This window comes from Camelina sativa, chromosome 5 (genome assembly GCF_000633955.1).
Source record: "Camelina sativa cultivar DH55 chromosome 5, Cs, whole genome shotgun sequence".
In the NCBI taxonomy this organism is placed as follows: domain Eukaryota; kingdom Viridiplantae; phylum Streptophyta; class Magnoliopsida; order Brassicales; family Brassicaceae; genus Camelina; species Camelina sativa.
The window spans coordinates 18,014,012-18,032,802 of NC_025689.1; the positions used below are offsets into that span (position 1 = coordinate 18,014,012).

General features: G+C 37.0%; 2 protein-coding genes and 1 pseudogene across 2 annotated transcripts; all 3 read right to left on the reverse strand.

Annotated features, from left to right (window-relative positions):
- Positions 1,123-2,859, reverse strand: LOC104789358 (exopolygalacturonase-like). The gene is made up of 4 exons (XM_019245532.1): positions 2,713-2,859; positions 2,214-2,525; positions 1,448-1,972; positions 1,123-1,356 (listed from the first exon to the last, which is right to left on the reverse strand). The coding sequence occupies exons 1-4, from the start codon at positions 2,857-2,859 to the stop codon at positions 1,123-1,125; spliced, it is 1,218 nt and encodes a 405-aa protein (XP_019101077.1).
- LOC109132871 lies at positions 8,045-10,215 on the reverse strand (annotated as a pseudogene).
- LOC104787155 (metalloendoproteinase 5-MMP-like) lies at positions 15,482-16,922 on the reverse strand. The gene has a single exon (XM_010512683.2). It carries the CDS (start codon positions 16,776-16,778, stop codon positions 15,675-15,677), a length of 1,104 nt encoding a protein of 367 aa, XP_010510985.1. The 5' UTR covers positions 16,779-16,922; the 3' UTR covers positions 15,482-15,674.

Here is an 18,791-nt window from a genome sequence, read left to right on the forward strand (position 1 = left end):
ATAATAGAGAAACTCTATAATAGAGGTGAGTTTTACTCCAACTCATCTCTATTCTCAACTCTATTATTTTTCCTCTATAAGACCATCTCCAATGGTTTTCCCTATTTTTTCTTCTATAATAGAGGATCTCTATAATAGAGATAAGTTGTGCTCCAATGGTTTATCTATAAAAGAATATTCCAAATATATATTATTTTTATTTTACAATTAATACATTTTATTTATAAAAATTGCAAACTAACACATTTTACTTTAAATTTTGTAACACTTTCATAGAAGTATCTTTTGCAAATGGTAGTCTCAATATTTTAGAATAATTATTTATACTTAAATTTCTATTATTAGTTCTTAAAAATACTTATTTTATTTATTTTGGTCATAAATAAAAGAAATTAAAGATTAAAAGGACTACTTTACAAATAAATTAACTCAACTCTGTTTATAGAACAAATAGAGTTCTCCTATATATAGAGAAAAAAATAACAATCTCTATTATAGAGGTGAAAATAGAGATGAATTAGAGTAAAAATTACTCTATAATAGAGTTTAGAGGTAAAAATAGAAAATCATTGGAGATGCTTTAAATAGAGGAAAAAATAGCAATCTCTATTTTAGAGGTGAAAATAGAGGTGGGTTGGAGCAAATTTGCCTCTAAAATAGATTGCTATATTTGTCTCTATTTATAGAGAAAAAAATAGAGATGAACTGGAGATGCTCTAAACTATGAAACAAAAGATAGACCGTGTTTGTTAAAGTTAGAATAAAAAGTAAGTTTATTTTCATATGTTTATTCAATTGCTCAATTTTAGTTCTCAGGTTGACCTGGTTCAACTTTTTTCCTATAACTACACTAAACCTACTTAGAAAACAATTATGCTTTGTTTTAGATCTCAAAACTCTCTTAAGTTTTCTAAATATTTTTGTATGAATCTTTTGTCTTCTAACACCGGATAAACTTTTTCCTGGCATTAAGTTATCAGAAAACATGTACATATTTATGATTAGATTTGGAATTTAGGTTATAAGAGAAAACATAATCATATTCACCAATTAATTAGGAAATTATACATAAATGAAAATATCATAGACAACACATCGTCATTGTTTTAATCGACCGTCGAATCAATTAAGACAATGTTGAAGAGCCATCTTACCACTTGCGGAACCGTTAATATTTTCACACTTTGCAGTGGAAGGACCACCCTCAAGTCCGTTATTCTTGAGGTTAATGTCAATTAGCTCAACATTTTTGCAGGGAAATCTCTTGCTACATTGCAGATTCACTGCCACTTTATTTTTTGATGTTCCATATATGTTCTTTAACTTAACGTCTTGGATTTGAACATGAGACTCACCCTGAAAGAAAGAAGCACAAGTTGTATTGTTTGTTTTTGCTTGTAATGAAAGAAAAGAAAATGAAGCCTTTTTTTTTGCATAAAAAGTTAACCTTATTTTCATGTTCACAAGGTGGGTGAGGGCAATACTTCTGATCGATGTTGATCGGTTTTTCAACATCAATCATCTGAATATTTTCGTACACAAAGTTTGAAACAAGGATCTTAGAAGCTGAAGATTCCCAAGTCTTGATCCGAATACCATCGCTTGTACCATTGAAAATGATATCTTTCACCGTTAAGTCTTTCACGTCTTTCTCGTCTTTGTTCTTCCCTAAGCTTCCGACACTAATCCCATGTCCGGGACCACATTTGACATTTGAGATATTGAGATTAGTGGTTCCAGAGAGAATGGCGATACAATCATCTCCAGTACCGATATTTGTGTTAAAGATTTGAATGTTGCTACATGAACCCATCTTGATACCGTCAGTGTTTGGACTATCACCGGGAGCTGTTATAGTGACACCGGTAATGTTAAAGTAATGGACCGAGAAGAAGTTGAGATGTCCCATTTTGCTGTTGAGTGATGTTATGTCTTTGATATTTGAGTTGTTCACAAATGCAAATCCCATTGTCTATGAAAAAAAAAATTGAATTTATTAAAAGATTTGTTACTTTCTAATATATATATATATATATATATATATATATATAATGAGTACAAACATTAATAAAATTGTGTATAATAAATAATCATTAAATCACTTTTTCATTGTATAAGTATCATATCACACACTATGTAATATGCTTTAAAAGTAAATAATAATCATATATTTGAATATGAGGCCATAAGTGAAAAAGTTTTAGCAATGTTACCATAGCTAATTTAGGACAATTGGGGTTTTTGTGGCAGTCATTGAGTGGCCAAGACTTTTTTCCTTGACCGTCAAGTGTACCAAAACCGGAGATAGATAGATCATTGATGTACCTAAAGTTGATCCATGTATCTTGCTTAATATCACTAGGGTTTTCAGGAGCCAACAAAGTTCCATCAATAACAAATTCAATAGGATTTTTGCATGGACCCACAAACTCTACACCACCAAGGTAGAAATTTCCTTTCGGTACGTAGATCTTACTACTTCCACTTCTCCTTCCACATGCACGGCTCCATACTCTTATAAATGCCTAATTTTGTATCCATTAAAAATAACATAGATTAATTATTAAACTATATAAATAACAAAAATAGATAGTTATCTTTTTGTTATTATATTGGTCATATATGTTTGTAATTGTGTTAATATTCATATATTATTATCTCAAAACTAATTGGTGATTAAAATTTAAATTAAAAAAATTGTTGTGTACATACATCGGTGTTATCAGTTTTTCCGTCCGGTATCGAACCATGGCGTTTGACGTTGAAAACCTTTGGTTTAACGGTCGGACGACTTGCAACAGCGATGAACAAGAGAGGCAGCAGACACAAAGTCTTAAACGCATAAACAATAGAAGTCATTTTACCTTTTTTGTTTAGGGTATAAGGAGATATTAAAATTTTCTTGCTTATCAATACTTGTTGTATATATAGGAGACAATGAGAAGTACGTTGGCCTTTATTTGCTTATATAGGTTTGGCATTGCTCGACAAACGGTAAGAAAGAACTTGATTTTTGTTATTGATTAGTTTTAGAAGTTGGTTAGTTTCTTTTCTAACGATGGTGATTGGTTAGTATCTTGTTATGAAGTTTTTTATATGTATATACGATTTCGTGTTTTTTTTATGATTTCGTTTTTTGTTTCCTCTTAAAACACAATCTTTAATTTTGAAAATATGCCAATCAGATTTACCTATAAAAAGTTTTTTTGCAAAAAAAAAACAAAATGTTGAGAACAAGAAAAACAAATATATTTCCTCTATAACCATTTTCACCAAATCCCGATTTGAACCTAGTTTTTTCCAAGAAACCCGTATAGCTTGGCCATTGGGCGACGATCAGCATTAGTTTTTTATACAAACAATTTTAGAACATCCTCAAATTTGAATTTGATTCCATTACTCAAATTTGAATTTGAACATCCTTAAGTGAATTGACCGCAACAATTATAAAGTTCTATTTTCTAATTTGCCATTTATTTGATTCACAATAATATACTAATGTTCAAAATCACGATCGTTGATGATTGTAGTCCACTTTCGAATTCACCATTAAACACTAGAAAGATGTACGTGGAATAAAACTGGACTTTTCATTTTCAAACAAAATTGGACTAACCAACTTACGTATGTAAAATGTTACATCATAAACAATTTGTGCCTTTGTGGTACTTGTAAAACATTTTTTTTTTTCATTTTCGGCGAACTTGAAAGACTTTAAAACAAATTCGATAGTTTTTGTAAGGGTATAGAGACACACAACACACTGATTTACACTTGGAACGCCAAGTCAACGTTTTTCTATTCAATCTTATTAACAAAATTTATCTTCACAATGATACAATTTTGTCTAGCCCCTTACTCAACCTATTCTACCCAATAGGATTGTTCCCGACTAAGAATAAATCTAACCCTCTCTCTTTTTAGCTAAGAGAATAAAACTCACCCTCTCTCTTTTCTATCTAAACTCTCACCAGTGTAGATCTAAGAGAAATAAAAACAATTCTCTGTGCACTTAATCACCTCCCTGATTAACGTCACAGAGAACTGGGAACACACCTTCTAAGACTTATCTTTGTGGCTTCGAAGTTTACAACTGTATCAATATTCTAGAGTGCTCAAATTAGCTCGTGGCCTACTCCTAGAATATATATACACGACTTGAGAAACCCTGGAAGGCAAATCTCCAAGTATCACGGGATAAGGAAACTGTTTGTTTCTCAGCCTTATCCTTTCCCTAACTCTTGCGGAGAATATTCTTCATATCTCCAAGCAAACGGAAACTGCTTGCTGCTCAAGCTTATCATTTCCTTATTTATCGCAGAGAATATTTTCCATATCTCCAAGTACAGTCTTGTCTCTATCTTCAATGCCAAGTCAGCAGCCTTCCTTGACACATCATCACATCCACTCACGTCTTGCCACGTCAGCTCACACATCCATGTCAGCAACTCAAGCGTCTGTGATCTGATGCAGCTTCCTGATTGGCACAACGACTTGTTCCTCACAGCGAGTTGTTCCAGAATCTGCATTTACAATCTCCCCCTTTTTTACTGAGTTTGATACTCAAGCATCTCTCTGGTTCAACCTGAAAAGACACTCCAACAAACACAAGCCAAAAACAGAACAAGCAACAACTAGATAAACCAACAATCATTATCTGGCAAAACCAATCAACAGCTTGTTCACACAGAACTAAGAACCTAACAAGCAGAAACCCCAACGGGCTGCAGCGGAAACCAAGGTCTTAATAGCTCTCTAATCAGACTTATTCAATTGGCATATTCTTAATCATTAACAACCTAAGATCAACCACTTAGTCAATTAAGTCTCCCCATAAACAATGATTCTCCCCCTAAACCAAGTAGCTAGACGAATTCTCCCCCATAAGTACAGAACTCCTTATCATTAGGCGTTAAACAAAAACCAGAACCAGAATCATTCTCCCCCAGCTTGAGTGATCAACTAATTCAAAAACAAACATATATATCACAACAGTATACTAAGTTATGGGAATCACTTACATGCTAATAGTGCTTCGCATCCTTAAGCACTCTGATGATTAGTCTCGACACCTATTGGAACAGCTTCATGTTTGTAGGCATTTTGACCCTCCTTGCAACCACAACTGGATGTTGAGCAATAGGACACTGTTAGTCAAGAATTCGAACAACAAGTAGCACTTTGATTCAATCACAGTAAAGAGGTGACCATACACAAGCTTTACCAGAAAAAAACGGTCTCTTGTGTATTATTTCAAACCTCTCCTTCACTGTAGATCTCCTTCATCCTTGCATTCAAATCAGCTTCTTCGATCGATTCTACATAGAACTGTGTTGCCCTTATAAACAGATGAGCAAGGCATGTTCTACTTTCTGAATCTGTCATAAGTGAGACTTCATAAAATCCATGTTCTTTGAAGGGAACATTCACTGTCTTGATCAAACCCCTTGGCAGTTGACAGATTAGTGCAAGAATCTCATACACCTTCTCTTAAGCAAGTCTTCAACGCAAACACATTCCTGAGAAACTCAACAGTTGCATTCAGCATCATTGAGAGCAAACACAGTCGTCTGTTCTTTAACACAACATTGTCCAAACATGCATGTACGATGATGACCAGAGCATCACATCTATGTTGTTCCTGTAGACACCTAAACCAAAAATCTCATTACAATCTGCTGCCCCTGCAGATTATTAGGAATGAGTTGATCTCTTGTCATCCATCTGTAGGCTTCAAGAACCTGAAGCATCCACACACTTCTACATAATCTTCCTTAACCGCAAGATGACATCTTCTCTAGATTCACTTGTAGAAGATAAAACAGACCCTTGCTTTGGACGTAGTGACCCGTGGTGAAACAGAATTTGGAGAATATATATTGGTGATACAGACAATAATGCACACGTCAAACAGCTGGTGGGACATAGACACTTGCCTCATAGCACAAACCATCTTCTGGTAATAGTCCCTTGCATCAAATACTTTGATCAAAGATGGAACTCAAATGAACGACCACATGTTGTACTGACATGATAACAACTTGCGAGCACAATCTTCTGTCTAGGAACACTCATCATCCTCTGGAAGAGGTAGCTCCATTCCTTCGTATCATGGAACTGACACTATACTCATTGTATCGATACAAACTGAGTATCAGTCTTTCGAATCATCTCAGACGCATGATGACTCAACAACAATCTTCTGAGGCTCTTTCACAACTTGAACCAGGTTGCAGTAACTGCTACTTCCAACCCTTCAGTACTCATGGGACACTTATTTTCACCCAAATAATTAGATGAACACACAGCTCTTTGATGTTACTTCCATGATCAATCCATCACTCAAGATGTTAGACCCTTGATCCATTGCTGCTCTCTGGAGTTTACCTCTTAGAGAGTCATGATTATTCCTTTGAGCTGAAACAAGTAAGCTTAAACCTGAAACACTTAACACACACACATATGTGCACACTTGTTGAAAACATACAAACATTTCTCATCACCAATATTTACAATCAACCTCGTGTTTCAACAATCAATCTTATAAATTTAACTACAAAACATTGATTCTATAACACATTGTTTTCTTTTCAGCCTTCTATACACAACCTCAGACATCCAAACATTGTTAATCACAGGAAATGAGGGAACCAGAAAAGCAATAGACCATCAAGAGTACTTTAATATTAATTTTTTTATTTCTTAAAGTAAGAGGCTTTCATACCTTGAGATCTGTTCTGTGATGTGTGCCAACCACCTGTTCAGGACTTCACCAGAAACTACCACAACCTTTTGTGAATCTTCAAAGAACAGCTCTATGATCAGTGGCTAGTCTTTCGCTCTGGCATGCCTTTGATTCTCATGGTTCACCATCAACGTGAAGTAGGCAGCTGGAATTTCCTTTGGAGAGTGCATTGACAGGACTGTATCAAGTCATTTTTTTTTTTGACTTTTCATGATACACTACCTTAGAGCTTAGATCCAACAGACATGAATGATCTTCACAGTTTGATGATATGAATGATCATGAGCTGAATCTCCTGATTTCTACCAGCGATATCACTTGACTTCTCAACCGCAGATATTTGTGCATTCCCTTGTTATTATTCTTCAGGGCTCTGTTGCAGACGTACCAGCCACATTACTCTGTTGTTTTTTTTTAAAATTACAAACAACTGGTACTTCTTTCAGAATGGAATGCATAATAATGTCACTCCTCAGCTCTTTGACCTCCTCCTTCACGACAACGTTTTACAAGATCCCCCATATGAATTGGCATGACAGGCAGCTGTTTTCCACTGACTCTTCGTTTAGACAGAGTCTTGCTCTTTTATACATTCTAGGAATTCCATGGCCTGTTCTGATGTATGTCCCTGTATCTGATCAACACAACTCACAGAACATATTAGATCCCATAAACACCAATGACTTTTCTCAGAATCATGTGTTGATCCAAGTCCAATGGTTTTGTAAACAAATCAGCAATTCGCAAATCAATACTCTGATGTACTATTACTTATCAGTTTCTCCACAACTAATCTATGAATAAACTAATATTCAGGATCCTATAATTGTAATTTTAGTATGTGACACATGATCTACAACAATATTAACAAACAAACGATTATCACACAACATTGATGCAAGGTCTAAGAATGTACCGTACGCTGTTCTCAATTGTTTGATTCTCATCAGGTGATGAAAACAGGTTCCCAAGGCATTAACCTCATATTTAAAAATTGAACGAGGTACCTTGACAAGCTTCTGAGCGTAGCAGAAGATCAGATTTGTTCTCAGAAGGCAACAGCCACCAGATCCTTCACGATGATTTAGAGAGCGAGATCTCTTCAAGTTTCTGCTAGCTCCTTTCGTCAACACCAACCCTATGTTGGATGTGCCTTTAAAATACTTGACAATCCTTTTAGCAGCTCGCATGTGTGATACTTTACAATCATGGATGTGGCTTCAGTGGCGGATCTAGGATTATTTTTACTGGAGTCAAAACATAACTAATTTTTTTTTTTAAGATAAATATAAAAACATCTTACAAAACCACTCTACGAGTTTTCATATCCTGAAATCTCTTCATCACAGTTTCATTTGTAATAGATAAAAATACATCTTTTTCGATGAAACAAACTAAACAATCATTCAAAAATTGATCTCCAATCCGATTGCGTCGATGAGTCTTCACAATCTTCATCGCTGAAAAACATCTCTCAACAATTGCAGTAGCAACATGCAAAATCAAAACCAACTTCAACAGCCTATACACCAAAGGATGTGACATGTTTTTCGAGTTTCCACCAACATACGAGCAAGTTCTCCAAGAGACTTCAAATGAGTAAATCTTTCATCATTTCGAACATTATTAATGTAGATATCTAATTCTTGTTCAAGAGATATGTACTCCCCATGAGTAAAATCGTCTGGATAGAACTTAGATAACCTCATCAACTTTGAGTGGTCAAACTGAGTGAACGAATCAATGGGAGATAAAGAAGAAGCACAAATAAGCAATTCAGTGTTCACCTCATTAAAACGATCGTTGAACTCCTGGAGCTGCAAATCCAAAACAGCAAATAGGCAATTGACCTTGTAGTGATGCATATTTGAAACTCCTGTTTTTTTTCTTGGTCTTCCTGAGTCAACAAACTCTTTCTCTATGTCAACCTTTTCAATATCATGTTCCTCACAAAAAGAAGAAACTCTATTCATGAGAGAATTCCAACCATCATCTCTAAACTTCTGAAGCTGTCTTTTAGTTGAGTTTACCAAATCCATAGCATTAAATATATCTTGATCTCTTCTTTGCAGTGCCATGGACAAGTTCTCCGTGAGTCCTAAAAGATATATCATCATTTGCAAATAAAATGCAAAATCAAAGCTATGAAAGTACTTGAGGAGACCACATGCTTGACGTCTTTTCAAGTCTTCTGCACCTTCAATCTCAATGTATTCAAGCACTTCGACAATACATGAGAATAACTCAATCAAACGCAATAGAGTATTATAATGCGAATTCCAACGGGTATTCCCTGGTCTATTAAGAGACACCTCTTGATTCAACCCTATTCCAGTACTAATTTCACCATTATTGATTCCGTCTTCAATTTTTTCCTATAACTCTCTCGGATCATATCTTTTCTTTTGCATGAAGCTCCCACAACATTTACCAACAAAGAAATCATATCAAAAAAATCTCCAACATCAAAATGTTTCTTTGCTACTCCCACAACAACCAACTGAAGTTGGTGAGCGAAACAATGAACATAATAAGCTGATGGGGTTTCTTTAGAAATTAATGCCCTTAGCCCGTTAAACTCACCTCTCATATTGCTAGCCCCATCGTAACCTTGTCCTCTCACCTTTTTTATGCTCAATCCATATTTTGCAAACAAAGAATCAATAGCAGCTTTCAAAGATAATGAAGCTGTATCACTCACATGCGTACTACTCATGAATCTTTCTTTGACCATCCCTCTTTTATCAACAAAACGAAACACCACTGCCATTTGTTCTTTATTTAAAACATCCACTGATTCATCCACCAATAAGCCAAAAATATCATGACCCATTTCTTCAATAACAGATTTAACTAGCTCTTCTGCAAAACAGTTCACTATATCTTTCTGAATCGTTGGACACATCATTTGATTATTTCCAAGAGCATTTTCTAAAACAACCTTACTCACATCTTTATTTTGTTCAGCAGTGAATTTCAAGAGCTCCACAAAATTTCCTCTATTCATAGACTTTTCTGACTCATCATGACCACGAAAAGGTAGCCCTTGTCGCAACAAGTATCTAGAAACATCAATTAAAGCATTCAACCGAACTCGATACTCATTCTTCGTAATATCAGCTTGCTTTTGAAAAGCATGTTTGATAGATTGACCTTGGTTCATCAAGTTTTCACACTTCATTACTGTTTTTTTATGAACACCACATACAGCATGCTCTGAAACTCTATAAAACTTATTCCAATAAGTAAAACCAACAGTGCTCCATGCTTCATCTTTTCCACCCTTACCAGCATTATCTCTGAACACATAACAACATAGACAAAAAGCTGCTTCTTTCTCCACACTATACTCTAACCAGTTTTGAAACATATCAAACCAAGCAACATTACACCTCCTATGTCTTTTTGTTCAAAATTATAACCTCGGGGTTGGCAAGGACCTCTAACCAAATATTTACGAATTACCTCATCTCTTTGATTTGGATGATAATCTTTTATTTTTTTCGGTCAGCAGGATCCCATGGCAGATCATCTAAATTACTGCAAGATGGAGATGGATCTTTCCTTTTCAAAAACTTTCTCATAGTTTCATGCATTTTCCTGAAATCAAAACAATTTTGCAAAGAATAAATTTTTAATAATTTAAAACTGTAAATCAAAACTAATTAAGCTAATAAGCTATCAAACGCAATGGCCTTCATAAAAGTAACTAGAACCTATGTTCGCTTACTTGTCTTAGAGCCCAAAAAAAAAACATTGAAATCTACATAAATAATTAACAGTTTATGTTTTTTTGTGAAAACCACATATATTTTTTCTGAAATATATTTTTAGAACAATATCAAAAAAACAATAGTTTGATCTGAAAATTTGACTTACTTGGTTGAATTAAGATACGATGTTGTCGACGATGAGGAAGAGAAGTTGAAGCAAGGCAAAACAAGAAATAAAACTGCTCACGTAATCTAGGTATTATTAGGTTAGGGTTTGTGTGTTATTTAGTTAGAATTGATTAATTGTTTTGCATATTAATGGGCCACTAAAGATAAAGTCCACCAAATATTTATTTATTTATTATTTTATTTTTTTGTGGGTGAATAAGAATGCAACCGTAAGGGTTGACACTAATACATGTATAACTAAATTTTTTAAAAAAAAAATTAATGGGGAGTCAATTGACCCCACACTCTATAATGTGGATCCGCCCTTGTGTGGCTTCATCTCCACTTCTCAGTAACTCATATGCACTGATCAAACTTTTGGCATACTTGCATCAGTATATAAATACTTCATCATCTCGTGTTGAAGTGAATGTGTTGTGTCTAGCGAACTCTCCTTAGAGCTTTGTACGACCAATCGTGCCTTGTGCTCCACAACTTTTCCAACTTGTCCAACTTTTGTTTTCCACAATCGTCACCCACAGACAACAAAGTTCCTTCAGCACACTGAATTCATCAGTCAAGCACTGATCTGCAATAACATCTATAGACCTAGTAGCCACCTCTGTAGCTTTGCCCATGTTTCAACTTAACTCCATTTGCAAAGCTCTGACATGCAATGCCACTAACTGCATCCAAACAACTCTGTGTAACAACAACTCTACCCTCCTGAATCCTTCCAGCAGCTTCTTGATGGAAGTGATTCTCATAATTTTTTGAGTGCAACAGCTTACACTTGACAACAGCTAGTTAATACACACCTTTTCAGATCATGTCTCTAGACATCATAGAACACTGCTGATTGAACTCTTTTGTTTGTGGATTGGAAGACTTCGATATATAACAGCTATTATCAGAGCGCTGTCCTTGGACTCAAATATTGTCGCGCTCATCAACCACCTGACATCTTTCCTTGGTGAAGGTAACATCTAAACCCTTGTCACACAACTGACTGATGCTAATCAGATTGACTTTTAGATCATTGACAAGGTAGACAGATTCCATAGTGGGCTGGTCTTTACCTTGAGATGCACCTTCGCCTCTGATTGTACCTACAACTTCATCCCCAAAAGTGACCTTGTCAGCTGAGCCTGCTTCAAAGTTGTATAGCCTTCCATGATTCACAGTCATGTACCTTGAACAACCATAGTTCTTCAATACAACAGTCTGTTGACCATCAACAGTGTGGAAAACATAATAGTTCATGTCACGCTTCTTGATGTTTACTCGCCTGTATCTTCGAACATTTTGTGACTTTCCTTCAGATGCGTGAGTGGTATAGTACAATCCAGACACTTGAAACAGTTCGCTTTGTGGAAGCTCTGACTTGCATAATAACATCGACATGTTCTCTTGTTCAGAACTCCGACACTCCACATCCTTGTCTCAACTTTTGATCTTGTCTTTTCTTTCATCGATTTGAGGTGTAAACCATTGTTTATTGTGGTACTTGAAGATCCACTATAACAATACATATCATTCTTAATAATGAAGACTTGATTGCCTCTTCTTCCAACATTGTGGAACTTCTTCTCGCTTAATAGTTGACTTACACGATTCTTAAATCTGTAGCAATCAACATTAATATGACCAATCACACCACAATACCAACAACGACGCAGTTTCCCTCTCAGGTTGTTCACAACAATCATCTGTTTAGTCTTCTGCAGGTTGAAGTCAGACGCTCGTTTGACAGCACCACCTCTGTTTTGCAGCACTATTGACCCATTCACTGCACTTGTGTCACCACTTGAGTTTCTTCCATTGTTCTTCATACCACAGTTTGCAATCATTGTAGCCTTGTGAGTGACCAGCCGCTTATCCAGATATTTTGCTCCTTTACTCAGCCTCTTGTTAATCTTTAGTTGAACCTCAAGACGTTGTCTCAACAGCGACGTAATAACTTTCTCCTCAGACAACAATTTCTCAATATTGAAGACTCGATAGAGCAGCTCTTTCTTCTTAGTCACCAGATTATAATTCTCCTTCTTCTGCAGAATCAGATCCTTAGACAGAGCGATGACTTATTTCTCAACAGATAAGCCAGCCACATCATTTTTAGGCTTCAAAACAGACTTCTGATTCTTATCATCTTCTTTGGCTGAATCAATATCACTCCATGTCAAACAAGATTTCATATAAACACAGCCTTGATAGTTGTAACACTTCAACATGCTTCTTCTTTTAAGTCTAGAACATTCTGATTGGAAGTGTCCATAACCTTGATATTCAGAACTCTGAGATTTTTTCTCTGCATCAGATCTGGATGATGAAGATTGATGCTGACGTTGTACACCCTTCAGACTTCTGAACTGCTTCTTAATCAGTACTCCCTCATTACCTTGAACAGACGTCTGAGTTTCTACAATCTTCAGAGTGAATGATTCCTCAGCCTTCTGATCGTTCTTTCTCATCTGCAGTTCATCTGTCTGAACTAATTTCACACACTGATCAACCATCTGTTCATCAGAACTTAAAGCACCATTACCATCAGATTTGTGAGAAAGATATCCATGTGATAAGCTTCTGAGAAATTCTTTGACAAAACTCTTATATATACCTTCTTCAGCACTACAACTTCCTGACACGGGGAGCTTAGTTGACTGTTGAAATGACAGGATGGTGATACATCAGATTTTTTCTTCTTCACCCTTCTGGTTTCCTCAGAGAAGATTTCCAAAATATCCCAAGCTTTGTTCGCTGACATACACTCTTGTACCATCGCGAACAGATCCATTGGCAAGAAGCTGAAAATAGTAGATAACGCTTCAGCGTTCTGTTTTCCCTTTAACTTCTCCTCAGCTGTCCACAGCTTACATAGCTTTACTACAGTTTCTCCTCTCATGTTCGTAAGTGTTGAAAGTGACCATCCATTTTCAACAACGAACCAGGCTTCCATATCACAACTCTGAATCATCTGTCTGATTTGTGCTTTCCAATCATGATAATGTTCAACGTCAAGCATCAACGGATTGTTCTCATCAACGAACTGTTGTGGATTCTCCATACCTCGTCTCAAGATCTCACCTGTTGAAAAGATATCCAGCTCTTTTACCAGGCGTCCGCTCGGATACCAATTGTAAGGGTATAGAGACACACAACACACTGATTTACACTTGGAACGCGCCAAGCCAACGCTTTTCTATTCAATCTTATTAACAAAATTTATCTTCACAATGATACAATTTTGTCTCGGCCCTTACTNAGACGTCTGAGTTTCTACAATCTTCAGAGTGAATGATTCCTCAGCCTTCTGATCGTTCTTTCTCATCTGCAGTTCATCTGTCTGAACTAATTTCACACACTGATCAACCATCTGTTCATCAGAACTTAAAGCACCATTACCATCAGATTTGTGAGAAAGATATCCATGTGATAAGCTTCTGAGAAATTCTTTGACAAAACTCTTATATATACCTTCTTCAGCACTACAACTTCCTGACACGGGGAGCTTAGTTGACTGTTGAAATGACAGGATGGTGATACATCAGATTTTTTCTTCTTCACCCTTCTGGTTTCCTCAGAGAAGATTTCCAAAATATCCCAAGCTTTGTTCGCTGACATACACTCTTGTACCATCGCGAACAGATCCATTGGCAAGAAGCTGAAAATAGTAGATAACGCTTCAGCGTTCTGTTTTCCCTTTAACTTCTCCTCAGCTGTCCACAGCTTACATAGCTTTACTACAGTTTCTCCTCTCATGTTCGTAAGTGTTGAAAGTGACCATCCATTTTCAACAACGAACCAGGCTTCCATATCACAACTCTGAATCATCTGTCTGATTTGTGCTTTCCAATCATGATAATGTTCAACGTCAAGCATCAACGGATTGTTCTCATCAACGAACTGTTGTGGATTCTCCATACCTCGTCTCAAGATCTCACCTGTTGAAAAGATATCCAGCTCTTTTACCAGGCGTCCGCTCGGATACCAATTGTAAGGGTATAGAGACACACAACACACTGATTTACACTTGGAACGCGCCAAGCCAACGCTTTTCTATTCAATCTTATTAACAAAATTTATCTTCACAATGATACAATTTTGTCTCGGCCCTTACTCAACCTATTCTACCCAATAGGATTGATCCCGACTAAGAATGAATCTAACCCTCTCTCTTTTTAGCTAAGAGAATAAAACTCACCCTCTCTCTTTTCTATCTAAACTCTCACTAGTGTAGATCTAAGAGAAATAAAAATAATTCTCTGTGCACTTAATCACCTCCCTGATTAACGTCACAGAGAACTGGGAACACACCTTCTAAGCCTTATCTTTGTGGCTTCGAAGTTTACAACTGTATCAATATTCTAGAGTGCTCAAATTGGCTCGTGGACTACTCCTAGAATATATATACACGACTTGAAAAACCCTAGAAGGCAAATCTCCAAGTATCACGGGATAAGGAAACTGTTTGTTTCTCAGCCTTATCCATTCCTTAACTCTTGCGGAGAATATTCTTCATATCTCCAAGCAAACGGAAACTGTTTGTTGCTCAAGCTTATCCTTTCCTTATTTATCGCAGAGAATATTTTCCATATCTCCAAGTACAATCTTGTCTCTATCTTCAATGCCAAGTCAGCAGCCTTCCTTGACACATCATCACATCCACTCACGTTTTGCCACGTCAGCTTACACATCCATGTCAGCAACTCAAACGTCTGTGATCTAATGCAGCTTCCTAATTGGCACAACGCTCTGTTCGGCACAACGACTTGTTCCTCACAGCGAGTTATTCCAGAATCTGCATTTACAGTTTTGTCCTAAATTTGATAGTTGATAAACTCCAAAATATAGCGAGTTTTGTCGATTTAGAATATTTAGATAACCAGTTTGGTAAAGTACAACAACCAATGTTGATAACCAGTTTGGTAAAGTACACAACCAATGTTGGACACAAACCAATCATATAGAATATTTACTTTTAGAAAAACAACGAAAAATAAAATAGAATATTGACCCCAAAATAAAAGGAGCATATAATGTCATAGTGTCTAAAAACAAATAAAGAAAATACACGTGGCAACCAATGATAAGCTAAACACACACCCTCTCCACCGACGCAAGCTATCACCACCGCTAGTTTGACGCTCACGGCTACTCTTCTTCTCACCACCACCACCGTCTCCGTTCGGATTCCCACCGTACAAATGCTGTATCCCTTCAATATCATCCTTAGCTAACTCCACTTTTCGATGACCACCAGAAATCGCCGGGAACATAATCGCGTCTTCCACCGACGAGTGACCTAACCCTAGCAAATGACCGATCTCATGAACCACCACCGATTCAAGATCCACCACCGACGTCACCGACGAAATCCGACGGCTGATTCCACCGTCAGAGATTAACCAATCCTCGTCGCTGTCTAAATGCAACATCCCCGTAGGAGGAGACGAAGCGTGAGCCAACGTCCCCATCGCTCCATCAAACGGCTCACCATCTCCATGTTCACCAGAGAAGAACCCGATCACTATATCAGCTCCGAGGAGTGATTCGGAGCGCGTGAAATTCAACGGCGTCACCTCCGACCAGCGAGTGAAAGCGCGTGCAAACACGCGTTTGATCTCTTCCGTCAGATTGTTCTGCGTAACGAACGCGTAGGTCAGATATCGTTTCCGTTTCGGCCACCGCGGCTTCCCGGGAAAAAACGAGTACCGCTCCGTCGCACGGAGCTTTCTTCCGCCGTTCATTTCCGAAAACCCGTCGATCATATCCGGATTCCCGCATCGTGGTTTCACGATCTGCCGGAGAGTGGAGGAATCAAGTTTTCCGGTGACTTTGAGATTGAAATTTTTCTGGTACGTGTCGATCGCTGATTGGAGCACGTCGTCGAAATCGTCAGTGCAGTTTTCGACGGCGGCGGCGGAGATGTAACCGAAACGGTGGAAGTATCGTTTGAGTTTGGAGAGACCGTCGATTTTTTCTCCGATATGACAACCGGCGAGTTTTGAGAACGTTTCCCACGCGTTTTGCGTTGCGTTTAGGAATTGTAACGGTGGGATTGAAGATACGTTGGTATAGAATTTGGCTGAGATTGGAGTCACTGTGAAGAAGAAGAAGCTTATTAAGATCGTTACTAATATAAGAAATCTCATTTTTGATTTTATTTTTGGGAAGAAACCAAAAAACAAATACGGGAAAAGCTACAGGAAAAATGGAAGATGAAGAGTTCAAACGACGTCGTGTATGTTTATAAAGCCTAAACTGCGACGCGCACTTGCTCCATTTTTTTCCACACGGTGTAAATGCTCATACGTGATATGTTCTTTGAAAATAAAAACATGAAACTAAANTTTTTTTTTTTTTTGTCAACAACAGATCAGCTCAAACGAGCCAATTGGAAGGAAAATCGTTTACAAACAAAACTTGGTGCGGAAATGTACGCGCTTGGCGTGCCAAAGAATCCGCCCTTACATTAGCATTTCTAGGAATTAAAGATAAAGAAAAGGAAGAGAATTCCTCCCTATCAGTCTTGATGTCGTCAAGGTACGCCGAGAACGCTGGCCAATCGGAAGTAGAAGACACCATCTTCACCAAGTCTGAGCAGTCAGTATAAAAAGCCACCTCTCTGAAGTCATGCCCGATCATGCAGCGCATCGCCCAAAGGAAAGCTTCAACTTCAGTATGTAATGGAGATAGACTTCGCCGGAAATTATTTGTTATATACGTAACGTAACTGGTCATTATGTTCTATATGATATAATGAATAAATTTGTATGAATAGATATTTATTTTAAAAATTATTAATTAGCATCTGATTATAAAAAAAATAAACACCACATCCACATATAAATAATAAATTTATCACAATATGATATGATTTAACAAGATATATTTATAAATTTAATGATATAAATTTTATTTATCATGCTAATTTAATAGGTAACTATCTAATTTATAAGATACTTTTATCCATATATTTGATGAACAATGTTGTCAAAATTAAACAAATACTACATTACTTTGATATCTATTTCGTTAAACATGTTTCCAAAAAAGAGGGTTTCAACTCTTGAAAAAAGATTTTGTTTACTGGAAGAATTACTGTATCTTGCCGGATTCTGCCAAGATTTTTCTGTTTCCCACTAAATATTCACAAAATATTTGAAGATTCGGGTGCTAGTTTAACCTAATTTCGAGTTTTTCAAGCCGCTGTCGTCAGAATTCTGGTTTTTTGTCTTCTGTTTCAGACTTCAGAGGTATGGTAATTCCTAGTGGTACCAGATGGAGTATAAATTAGACAAAACCTTACAAGATATGCTGATAGATGATGACAAACCGATTGTTCTTCAAAACTTACCTCAATTCAGTTCGAGTGTACGAAATGAATGCAGCATCATTGGGCGACTTCTGTGTCCGGAGAACCAAAAGCTATCTCGATTGATTCATGAGATGTCTCGTTTGTGGCGAGTGTACAACAGAGCGCGAGGTATAGCTTTACCAAATGATAGGCTCCAGTTTATTTTTGACTCTGAAGCTGAGCTCTCAACAATTCTGGAAGCGGGTGCGTGGAATTTTAATGATTGGAGCATTACGTTGGAAAGATGGGTAGAAAAATCTCCAGATGATTATCTCAAGATTCTACCAATCTGGATCCGACTACGTAACCTACCAGTGAATCATCATACTGCGGAGGCGATTAGAGAAATCGCTTCACATATTGGACAAGTTACTCATGTGGCTTTTGATCCTTTAAAACCTATGAGCAAAGGTTATGTTCGTGTACAGATTCTTTTCAATGTCTGTAAACCACTGAAGAATTCTAGAGACCTACAGATTCCATCAAGAGAGATTGTTAAGATTGGAATAGAGTATGAAAGGATCAGATGCAGATGCTATAAATGCCAGCGATTAACTCATGACAAGGACCAGTGTCCTCTGAATCGCTCAAACCGGCAAGTGGTTGCTACGGGAGGGGTGAAACAAGCGTCTGTAATCCCGGTTAGGCTGTTACCACGAATATGAAAGAATGATCCGTTATTTGGAGTTTTAACTGATGAGGATGTGGGGATCGATCCAGTTTCGGGAAAGCCAAAAATTGCTAAAGCAGTTATTGATGAGATGAGACAATACCTGTCAGTGGCGGATCCATCACTAAAGAAGATACA